The sequence below is a fragment of the Eulemur rufifrons genome, chromosome 30 (genome assembly GCF_041146395.1).
Source record: "Eulemur rufifrons isolate Redbay chromosome 30, OSU_ERuf_1, whole genome shotgun sequence".
Lineage (NCBI taxonomy): Eukaryota > Metazoa > Chordata > Mammalia > Primates > Lemuridae > Eulemur > Eulemur rufifrons.
Window position 1 is genome coordinate 118,664,241 of NC_091012.1, and position 12,566 is coordinate 118,676,806.

The 12,566-nt window shown below is 38.0% G+C and overlaps 1 protein-coding gene across 4 annotated transcripts in view; it reads right to left on the reverse strand.

Moving 5' to 3' along the window:
- GK (glycerol kinase) overlaps nt 1–12,566 on the reverse strand; it is a 70,570-nt gene that overhangs the window by 36,350 nt on the left and 21,654 nt on the right. For 3 of the 4 annotated variants that reach the window (XM_069464115.1, XM_069464114.1, XM_069464111.1), the window contains exons 5-6: nt 4,482–4,565; nt 582–658 (exon numbers count right to left, since the gene is read on the reverse strand). In XM_069464115.1, coding sequence (XP_069320216.1) covers nt 582–658; nt 4,482–4,565 — 161 coding nt within the window. The remainder of the gene's footprint in view (nt 1–581; nt 659–4,481; nt 4,566–12,566) is intronic. The other variant, XM_069464112.1, reaches the window with a different exon arrangement.

Consider the following 12,566-nt stretch of genomic DNA (forward strand, 5'->3'; position numbering starts at 1 on the left):
AGGGAACTTCCTTTTGGATCCTAGAAGAACTTGGCCTTGACCTTATTAAGAAAAATGTCTCTTTCAAAAATTCTCTCTCCCTTCCTTTATGTGAAGAGAGAGCTAAACAAGGACTGAAAATTAGGCAAATTTTATGAGCCTTCTTCATATGAAGAAAGTGGAAGAGGAGTTCAATAAAGGGCTAGAGTGTCTTCTACTTTCTCTCTTTCCCTCAATTCAGATGCCTAAAAATTCAAAAGTACCTAGAGCTTTCTTCGATGGGCAGTAGAAAGCAATAGGGATGGACCTGGAAAGCATAGTTAAATTAAGGAAAGCATCCCTTGGGGAGTATGGCGTAAGCCACACATTATAATCCCCTGCATCCTGTCAATATTAGGGTATTATTGTTCTAATCCACCACAGGGCAAGAAAGACAGGAAGGTAAAGACAAGCTGACCTCAATTATCTGAGGGAAATATACTATGAATTGTATCAAATAACTATTATGCCATAGATGCAAGGCCCAGATGGTCTTTCTGGTGAAATCTGAAATTTAAAAAAAAACATTATTCTTATAGCATACTTTCGAAGAGATTTCTTACCTTGACAAAATTATTATTTCCTGGAATTCTTTTACTAAGAATCTCGACGGTAGACTGGGTTCTTAGATCAAGCCATACTATAGACCAAAATATAATGACATATGAAAAACATCATTAAAAACAAGAACTTAATGAAATTACTGCCAAGGATAGGAGACTGATTAGTTTCTATAAGCAATTCAAATGCTATAGCTTTTGAGAGAAATTAGAAAATTAGAAACGAATGAACATATTGTTAGAAGAGAATAAATTTACAAGGGAGAATTTAAGGCTTTTATGCAAAATTACAGACCAAATTAGGAGAACAATAAAAACTTTAGGGTACTTATTGGAATATGAATTTTCTAAGCACACATGAGGGCAGAGAAGATCTAAAAGCTAGGCAGGCTAGTTGGTAGTGTAAAATGCACAGCCCAGGATCACTGCTTCATGTATAAAGTATGTATCTTAAAAAACTTGGGAGCAATTTGTGACAAAGACAAAGTAGAGAACATGATCCTATTATGAAGGGAACAAAAGATTTAGTCTCTCATATATGAAATGTTTATTTATATTAAAATCTTTCAAAGTATGCTAGACCTGGGATCATTGAAAGAATTTTTTAAAGGTCACCATTCTTTCTCTATGCTGGATTGTTGAAAAAACATTTCCATTTTAACAGATCAACATTATCTTTACTAAATAGCTATTGTCTACTTTCTGATCTCCTAGTAGAAAGTATTTCTGTTTTGCTTCATGACAGCAGGCTTGAGAAAGAGAAAACATTAAATATTATAGTATATAAAGCAAGTGTGAAAGGTAACCAATAGAGTCACCTGAGCTTTGTTTGTCAGATTTACTTTTTGTACATAACTTTTGTAACTTTTAATCTATTAGTGGTCATTCGATATTTTTAGGACACTGTGCTCAGATGCCTCCAGAAAAGACTCAGCCCATAGTCTATTTAAAGGTCTCCAGGGAAGATTATACAACCTTGCCCACTACACATTTGAATGTTGGCAGTCATTGTCTAGTTTGATTCACTGTTAAATATATTATTCTGTTCTATTCATTTATAAGCCAGTTCTTTTCTGTAGTAAATTTGAGTCAATTCTTTCTAAATATTTAAACTATCATTTCCCTGGAGGGCCTTGTGCTTGATTCTGACAATGACTACCATGAGAATTAAATCAGGGACTACGGGACAAGATACTGGTTTCTGTAGGTATGAAAAGCAGCAAGAAAAGATGCATCACAACCAAGAAAATAGGAGGAAAAAGATAAAGACCACGAAAATAGATGGCCTATAGATGACGTCTACATTTGCTGCTCAGCATCCACTCCTCCTGTGTCTAGGAGCAGTATTTCAAATTCTCTTTAGGAAATCAGCCCTCCTTCATCCTCAGCCACAAGATTTGCCTGAGATTTGACCCTGCCCCTAGCTCCAGGATTGGGTCTGGACCCCAGTGATTGGTTCAGGAGAGAATATGTGGTCAAATAGGCCAATCGAGATTTGTGCTCAGTCTGCAAAGAGTCCCTCTTCTCAGCTGAGCTTGACAGTATGTGGCTTGGGCCTGCTGCCCCCATGAATACAGAGCTGAATCTGCCACATCAGGAGCCATCCCAGGAAAGACAGACTTGAGGGGGGATGGAAGTAACACTGCCTAAGTCCAGAACCAAACAGCACCTGAACTAAGCTACCCTTGGATCACTGGTTCCATGAGGAAAAGAATTCCCATTTAAAAAAAAAAAAACTTCATTTAGTTGAGATTGAATTTCCTATTATTAACACTGTGATTAATACAAGCCATTAGTGACATCATCATGGAGGTGACAATATCTCCCATGTCCAGAGAACAAGAACAGTCCACTTTTTACACAGTGGCAGTACCGTATGAATGACTATGACAAAAGTGGACCTTCCTTATAGGTAAGCAACTCTAGCAAGTGTTATTGGCTTAACAGGAGTAATTGGGAAAAGTAGAAGAATTAAAAAAGTTTTAAATCTGTGATAGGTAGAATTACCAAGCATATCTCAATCCTCAGTCTTTGAAACTACAATGAGCTATGAGTTTATAAATCAATTTAGTGAGTTTTGATTATCTACTTTAAAAAAAATGAAATAGGGTGAATTGGAATGGAAAATATCAGAGTTCACTACACTTGGTAAGATAAATATTAATCTGTGAAACTTATGTTTTAGTTATATGGATTTGCTGAGTCATGATGTAAATATATTTCTTACCAAGGAACGTGAACAAATACATTTGAAAGTCACTGCTGTAGGCTTTTTTTTAATGACTTAAAACCTTCTAGAACAGTGCTTTTTTTTCATGTTTTAATGGACATAACATTCACTAGGGAACTTAAAGGTAGGCCCCATTCCCAGAAATTCTGGGAGGTCTGGGAATGGGGACCAGAAATCTGTTTTTTAAATTCATGATCCCACTTTGAGAAACACTGCTTGACTCTACAGCAGTGGTTCTTACCTAGAAAGCATACCAGAACTACCTAGAAAACTTTGAAATCACACATCCAGGCCCTACCTTGCAGGATTCTGGTCACAGGTAGGAAAAGTATCCCACATTATTCAGTATAATACTAAAACATGAGAACATCTTTTCTAGGGCATGCATTTTCTTTAAGATATTAGGTGTATTCCAATCATTTACTTAAAAACAAAACTCAAAAAATGACAATCAGGTGGCTCCCTGAATCCCAGTGGCTCTGTGACTCTATTGCTCCTTGACAAGGACCACTTAGGTAACTGGGCACTTCATTACTTAATTGAAAGTTTGGGCCGGGCGTGGTGGCTCACACCTGTAATTCTAGCACTCTGGGAGGCTGAGGCAGGTGGATCATTTGAGCTGGGGAGTTCGAGACCAGCCTGAGCAAAAGCGAGACACCATCTCTACTAAAAAAATAGAAAGAAATTAAATGGACAACTAAAAATATATAATAGAAAAAATTAGCCAGGTATGGTGGTGCATGCCTATAATCCCAGCTACCTGGGAGGCTGAGACAGGAGGATTGTTTGAGCCCAGGAGTCTGAGGTTGCTGTGAGCTAGGCTGATGCCACGGCACTCTAGTCCAGGCAACAGAGTGAGACTTTGTCTCAAAAAACATAAAAATAATAATAAAAAAAGAAAGTTTGCAGTTATGACTGACAACAGTGGTATCTACAGAGTTAATATATTATTATTATTATTTAAAAAGACAGGGTCTCACTCTTGCTTAGGCTGGTCTCGAACTCCTGAGCTCAAACGATCCACCCACCTCGGCCTCCCAGAGTGCTAGGATTACAGGCATGAGCCACCACACCCGGCAAGTATCCACAGAGTTAAATCTTCACCACAAAGAATCAAAACACTGGATGTGAAATCAGGAGAACAAAATTCTGTTTGGCTTTGCCACCAACAGACTATGTGACTTACACAACTCTTTTATCCTTCTTGGCCTGGATTTCCTAAATATAAAATAAGGAGGCTGGACTAGATGGTCTCTAAAATCCTTCTCCTTCTATTGTTCTATGATCACAGAAGGCTGTCATGACATTTACTTTGTTTCTACAGCCAAAGACTTTAAGGCAATTAGAATACATGGAATGAATTAGTAAAACTGCCAAAGAGAAAAATGTCAGCGGTTGGTACACTACCAAGCAACTCACAAATGCTCAAAATTAATTGAATTAAGAACAAAAAGATTAGAAAACTCATTAAAGTAGCTAATATGGTGGAATTAGATTTGCAGAAGAGACCAAAGCCAAAGAGAAGATCCCAAGCTGGAGGACTAAGCCCCTTGTGTAGGTAATTTCTGAGAACAATCCAAAGAAGTGACAGATTGAGATCTAACAGCAGCAATTTCCCCCAACATATCTGAGTTGGAAGGCTGGGAAGTGAACAACAGCCAGAGCACCAATACCTGAGGAAGTACGAGCAGCCGGAACTGAAGAGCCAGAGGGAACAACGGCAACTGGAACTGAAGGGCCAGGAGAAACTGGAGCAGCTGGAGCATCAGGAGAAATAAGGGCAATTCATGCTAGAGATGGCCAGATTCAAGGTCTCTTGCTGACCACTTAGGAAATGGTAGATCACTTGGGCAAGTTCATCAGAATGAACATTTTTCTACACATTTGAGTGTAGAAAAAGAAAAGGAAGAGACATGGAGTAGAAAGGGAACAAAGGAAGTCCAGTCTGAATCTCTGGTTCAATAGTATTTCCATCTGGATGAAGAACAGGTAAATAAATACCTGCTTCTTGCTTAGGATGACTCTTGCCTACCTGGCAACATATATGCATCATAATTAGAAAAGTGGATTAGTTGGTTATTGAATGCTCACTCAACCACTAAATTGAAATGATGTGTGATGTATTGAGGGAGCACAACTGTCGGGGCTGTTAGAAAGGAGTGATAAGGAGCATGCTACAATCTGTTGTGGCCATCTGCGGTAAGATATGAAATGGCTGCTTTGGGAAGTCAGGGCCCCAAGAAAGCACTTTTCTAGTTGGGTGGCTAAAGATAAAGCCCACTTCTACAGAAAGGGACAACATGTCTAGAGGGAACAAGGAATTGCTAGCTTCCAAAGCAATTAGGAAAAAATAGAAGAAAATAGATGCTAGGGAGTCCAGAACAGTATACAACCTACTTCTAGAAGGCATGTCCCATACCTACACCAAGTATATTGAAATTAAATGGTCCAGATCATCGAATGAATAGGTTAAAAAAAAAAAAACTTGGATGATCTGAAACTCACTTGTATTAAACAAAGTCACACCCAATGTCTGGTAGATTTAGTTTGTTCTGAAAAAAAAAAAGTTTTAAGAGTAAAGAGAAATGTAGTCACTTCAATCTTTATGGACCAGGGTTAGTTTAATGATACAGTAACAGTACAGAAGAAGAAATTATTTTTAGAATATTTAGAATAAAACTTTAAAAATTTGCATAATTTTTGGTTAGTTGTAACCACAGAAGGAAAAAGCATCTAAGAAACAAAATAAAATCTAAACAAAAAACCACAGAGATCATCTAAATTATTTCTACTTGACTAGAAACAAAGGCAAATAATAAATCTCCTCTGAGATGGTTTCTTATGAGGAGCTTCTAGGGCGATGGGAAGTGAGATGAAGGTTACGTCCTCCAGGTTATGGAACACATCCTAAGCAAGGACTGCTGACAGTTATGCAAAGTGTTATTGGGTTGTTTCCCTGACAAGAGACAAAATAATAGTAAAACAGATTTAATTGCTATGTTTTACCATTTGCCAAAAGTTAAGCTATTAATTAAGCTGGGTAAGAGGTTGTTTGCAAGGAGGAAGAAACTATATTGATGACTGCTCATCACCTGATGACATTTTCAGAAACAGGTGGGGCCAAAACAAAAATGGAGAGTGGGGAAGGAAAGAGTAAGTTAAACCCATTTCCTCTCATACACACATGTGCGCGCACACACACACATACACGTATGCCAAAAGGTGGAGACTGAAACCTATTTCAGCTCTTAGGTGTATAAATGTCAATGATCAATCTGACTGTGGGTGACCCCAGATAGGCTCTGCATTTTCCCTAGGAACACCTGTCATGTATAAACCAATTATTACATCTGGCATTACTAGATTTAAAAGGCTATATAGCCAATTCAGAACAGTGGCCATGGCTAACACTGAAGCCTTATCGTCTGCCAGGCACTGTTTTAAGTACCCTATGTGTATTAACTCACTGATCTTCACCTCAAACCTATGGGGTCCATAATTTTAATCTCCCCAGTTTAACTGCCAAGGGAACAGGCACAGAAAAAAAAGAAGTGGAAAAGCCAAAATTTTAACCCAGAGTCCAAATCCAGAATTAAACTTCTATGATATAGTCTTAAATGGGATAAAAAGAAATATTAAAGATTGGAGACCTCAAAATTGAAATCTAAGTCAGTTTCTTTTTATTTAAACTAGCCAGAGTTGAAGAATTCAATCACTACAAAATACAGCAATATTTCTTTGCCCAGGATTGAAAGAGATGTAAGGCTTTCAAAGAACCTTGTAATAAAAGACTTGAAATAATGAAAAATAAGTGGATCTTGATAAAGTAAATATTCCAGATTTTATAAAACTAAAAAATCTACTCCATTCCAAAGAAACAATACTTCTGTTGTTTAAGGACAAGAGTGCTATGAGTTTTAGGTGGTTTGTCATCTACAGTTTTCTTTCATGCTGATTCTTTGAAACATAACCCATTCTGGAAAAGCTAAAAAGATTGAGTTCAAGATTCCTTCAGATCTCAACAGATGATCACATAGGTTTAATCACTGGCCCAGCATTAATCAGTATGTAAAAAAAAAGGCAAAAAGGATGACCAATGTTTGAAAGTACAACACTCTGCATAAAGAATTATGTGTCATAGGGAACTTTAAATCCAACATCTTAGAAAAAAATATTTGCAATGCCATTTAAACATTTTTTCCTTATTTAAATAAGGAAAGCCTTCCCCCACTCCACATTTGAACCACTTGGGTAGTTCTGTGCTTCTTTTTCAGTTTAGTCTGTGGTTTATTTGTAGACTCAAATCTTTTTCGATAATACCTAGAGGGCCGGGTGCGGTGGCTCACCCCTGTAATCCCAGCACAATGGGAAGCCAAGGCGGGAGGATCATTTGAGCTCAGGGGTTCGAGACCAGCCTGAGCAAGAGCAAGACCCCATCTCTACTAAAAACTAGAAAGAAATTAGCTAGACAACTAATAATATACAGAAAAAATTAGCTGGGCATGGTGGCGCATGCCTGTAGTCCCAGCTACTTGGGAGGCTAAGGCAGTAGGATTGCTTGAGCCCAGGAGTTTGAGGTTGCTGTGAGCTAGGCTGACGCCACGGCACTGTACTACCCTGGGCAACAGAGTGAGACTCTGTCTCAAAAAAAAAAATAGTAATACTTAGAGGACAGCCAGTTATGTAGACCACTAATAAAAGTTGGTTTTGGAAAGAAAAGGCTTAGAAAAATGGGTGGGTGGAGGGAACTTTTTGGAAAAAAACATTGATGAGATGATGCTAAAAGGGAAAGAAAAAGTACCAAGGGGGGGAGGATAACTGAAGAGAGGTGAGAAAAGCCAAAGGTCTGCTTCAGATCCAGGGCCACAAAGGTCTCACCAATCTACCAATGAGGTCATCACAGTACATGGCTGTGTCATGGTACAGTGGCTAGGAAGCAGTGCTACAAAGTTACACTTCCCCATTTTAGATACCACACTAATGTTTACCTTGCAAATCAGAGAATTAACACATAAATTCTAAAAATATTTGGAACTTCTAAAACAAGTCATCTGTACCTCAATGGACCCAATTTTTTCTATGTTTACAACTGTATCTGTTAGAAAAGATGTCAGTAAACAAACACAACCTCATTGCCTTTCTCAGAATAGCCTTTCTCAGTCTTCTACTTCTTCAGTAAGCTTATGCCACAGCCACCAATGGTATCCTCAAATTCTCCTATCTTGATATTTCTGTTACTTTTGTGGAGGTGAATGAACTAACTTACTGCTTGCCAAGTACTTCTGAGCCATAAACAAAGAAGGCCACGTAAAAGAAAAATTTTAAAAAAGAGAAACATATGCTGTTCCTCTCATTTGTTTGTTTGTAATAAATACTGCTCATCTGTTATATAATTTAGTTAAGGAAAGACAGAGAAAAATGAAGAAGAGAAGGACAGCCCTAGAGTGACAGAGATGTATGAGAGAAAGGGACAAGGAAGGTAGAAAACATATAAAGAGAGTGCTATGGACTGAATGTTTGTGTCCCACCAAATTCATGTCTAAATCTTAACCCCTAATATGCTGGTATTAGGAGATGGGGTATTTGGGAGGTAACTAAGTCATGAGGGTAGAGCCCTCACGAATAAGATTAATGTCCTTATAAAAAGACTGGAGAGAGCTTGCTTTCTCTCTGCTCTCTGTCATATGAGGATGAAAAGATGGTCATCTGCAAACCAGGAAGCAGGTAGACACCAAATCTACAGGCACCTTCTTCTCGAACTTCCAGCCTCCGGAACCGTGAGAAATAAATTTCTGCTGTATAAGCCACTCCACGTATGGTGTTTTTGTTACAGCAGCCCAAACTAAGACTGAGAGAGAGAAAAAAGTATAAAATCTACAGACTGTAATATACACAAAGCCAAAGAAGCTCAAAGACAAATATATATGAAAATCTGATCTGTTTCTACCCATTCTATTGGATGTTGCTTTAAGATAAAGCTGCTGAAGATTTAATAGTATGTTGATACTCTCAACTAAAGACCTATATGGAGATACGACATATTAATGTTTTTCTGGATGAAATAAATTTGAGGCAGAATCTACTCTTGTCATTACTCAGTGGCTTCTCTTCCTAACCAGTTACTCCTTCTCTTTCCTCATTTTCTAGTCCCCTTTCTCCTTCTGGCTCCCAAATTCCTATCCTTAGCTTCCGTGACACAAAGGCAGGCACCAGGTCTTGCTGGTTTGTCACTATATGCCAGGGGTCATCACAGAACCTGGAACATAGAAAGACACCTAAATTTTCACTGAATTAATTAATTTTACCTTCACTCCTATAGCGAATTCATCTATACCAAATTGAGATTATCACATCTATGTTATCAAATTTCAAGTCTACATTTTGACCAAACTAATTTCCAATTGCCTAGAAATTAGCTTCAATCACAAGTCCAATACTCATCTTGTCCAAAACAGAAAGCCATTTTTTCCCCCAGGTGGGCACCCCTTAAATATTACTTAATTAATTCCTTCTGTTCTCTCAGGCTGAAAATCTTGCAGCCTTGTTTTATTTTTCCCTCATCCTTATGCTCTATCCATTGTATAAACATGGAGGTTGTATCTTTCCTCTGAAAGGTCTTACCAATTTGCCTTCTCTTCATTCTCATTGCACTAACCTCATCAACTCACTAGCAGTTTCAATTTCTCCTTTGCTAGATTTTACTGTGGAGAGAAGAATCTTGTCCTTTTTAATATAACTACTTACATATTTAGATTTAAATGCTTTCTCTTTGTCCTTCCTCCCTGTTTCATGTTCCTTTTATTCCCCTTTCTTGTCTTTTTAAAAACTATTTCATTTTACCACCTTTTAAGCTTGTTAATTATATATTATTTTACTCTTTTACTGCTTACAACACACATCCTTGATAATACAAGGACTTCAAAATATTTTAACCACATTTACCCCAAATTCCTTTCATTTACTAATGTTACCATGTATTTTTAATTCTTCACATATTTTAAACATCACAATACATTATTGTATTATGCAGTAAAATTCATTGAGATTGGTTTACCCTTTCTCGGGCTCTGTGTTCCTTCCTATTGCCTAATTTCCATCTGAGAACATTTATTTTCCTTTTGCCTGAAAAACACTATTAAATGCTATCATCTGAATGTTGGGGTCCTCCCAAAATTCAAATGTTTGGACCTAATATTCAATGTGATAGTATTAAAAGGTGGGGACTTTGGGAAATGATTAAGTCATGAGGGCAGAGCCCTCATGAATGGCAGTACCTTTATAAAAGAGGCTCAAGGGAACTCCCTAGCCCCTTCTGCCATGTCAGGACACATAGTAGGTGCTGTCTATGAGGAATGAGCCCTCACCAGACACCAAATCTGCTGGTATCTTGATCTTGGACCTTACAGCCTCCAGAATGGTGAGCAATATTTCTGTTGTTTATATATTATCCAGTCTAAGGTATTTGGTTCTAGTAGCCAGAACAGACTAAGATAAAGGGGGTTTACTTGCAATAATTTCTCTGTTTTTGTGTCTTTGACTTTATATTTCACCTTCATTCCTTAAGAATTTTTTTTTTTTTACTGGATATAGAAATCTATGTGGAAGTCACTTTCTTTTAGCATTTTAAAGATTTCATTCCATTACATTTGGACTTACTTTGTTTCCATTGAGAAATCAACTGAAAGCCTTAGTGTTGCTCTCTTAAAGATTACACATCTTTTATCCTCTGGCTACTTTAAAACTTTCCTTTTTATCTTCAGATTTCAACATATGTTTATGGTTTTCTGTGTATTTACCTTGCCCAGGGATCATAGTACTTCTTGAATCTGCAGCTTGGTATCTTTCATCAGTTTGTTTTGTTTTGGTTTTTTTTTTTTTTTTTTTTTTGACAGAGTCTAACTCTATTGCCTGGGCTAGAGTGCCGTGGCGTCAGCCTAGCTCACAGCAACCTCAAACTCCTGGGCTCAAGCAATCCTCCTGCCTCAGCCCCCTGAGTAGCTGGGACTACAGGCATGCACCACCATGCCCGGTTAATTTTTCTATATATATATTATTAGCTGTCCATATAGTTTCTTTTTTTTAGTAGAGACAGGGTCTCGCTCTTGCTCAGGCTGGTCTCGAACTCCTGAGCTCAAACAATCTGCCCGCCTCGGCCTCCCAGAGTGCTAGGATTACAGGCATGAGTCACCGCACCCAGTCTCTTTCATCAGTTTTGAAAAACTTTCTCCCGTTGTCCGTGAAATATTTCTGCCCCATTCTCTTTCTCTCTCTCTCTCTCTCTCTCTCTCTCTCCTTTTCTTCTGGAATTCCACTTACAAATGTTAGTTTCTCACCTTACCCTATATTTCCCTTAAGATTCTTTTCCGGCTGGGCGCAGTGGCTCTGACCTGTAATCCTAGCACTCTGGGAGGCCGAGACAGAAGGATCACTTGAAGTCAGGAGTTCAAGACCAGCCGGAACAAAAGCGAGACCCTGTCTCTACCAAAATAGAAAAAATTAGCCAGGTGTAGTGGTGTGCTATACACCTGTAGTCTCAGCTACTTGGGAGGCTGGGGGAGGAGGATCGCTTGAGCTCAGGAGTTTGAGGTTGCAGTGAGCTATGATGACACCATGGCACTCTAGCCAGGGCGACAGAGCAAGACTTTGTCTCAAAAAAAAAAAAAAAAAAAAAAAAAAAACACTTTCTGTATTTTCTCAACTTTTGTTTCTCTGTGCTTCAGTCTGAATATTTACTCTCTTCCAGTTCTGGTCTCTCTTCCAGTTCATGAATTCATCTTCAGATGTATCTACTCTGATATAAAACTTGTCATTTTAAAATTAATTTCCAATCCTTTTCCAAGATTATCAATCTTGCCAATTAATTCCTTGAGCATGTTAATGATTATTTGAAAGTCTGATAACTCTAATATCTGGATTTCTTATGGATCTGTTTCTAATTGACTTGTTTCTGTTGGTTTTCAGTCATTTTGTTTTGTATACATGGTTATATTTGATAGAAAACTAGACATTGCATGTGAAAATTTCTAGAGATAATCTGAGGCTCTAGATGATGTAGTCTTCCTCTAAAAAGGGTTTACTTTTTTTTAGGAAAAGAAGTAAGGCTAGTAGCATTAGCAATCTCAGATCATCTTAATCCAATCAGGGTTAAAGATTATTTGAATCTGAGCTTCAATTCCTGTGATGGTTGGTATATTTCCACTTTACCTGACTTCCAGGATTTGGCCTTTTACAGTTCCAATCCAAAATCTGGGATTTTGCCAATATCCATTCCACCCTTAGTAGCTCCTGACTCTATCTTTTGCCTCCTTATCTTCATGAACCTGTAGATATCTCTAGGGCATAAGCAACACAAAATGTCAGGCTTAAATCTCTGGGCTTCCTTCTCTCCTGGATCTTGGGTTCCACAATTTCTCAATGCCTTTGTAGCCTTTCAGTTCTTCAGAGTCTTGTTTTATTTTGGTTCACCTTTTCTATCTGTTCTCAGCAGACCGATGTGTTTGAAATAATCCATTCTACAACTGTGGAATGCTAAACTCTCCTTTATCACCCATTTTGCACCAAGCTGCCCAGTGTATCAAGTCTACACTACTCTACATGGTTCTCAGTACTCTCTATATCCTTGCCAACCCCTATCTATCCAAATTAGAACACAGGCTTTGAGGTTGGAGAGTGGTTATGTTCAAACTATGGCTTTACTGTACTTATAGCTACGTGACATTGGACAAGGTATAGAACTCTTCTATAATTCATTTATAAAA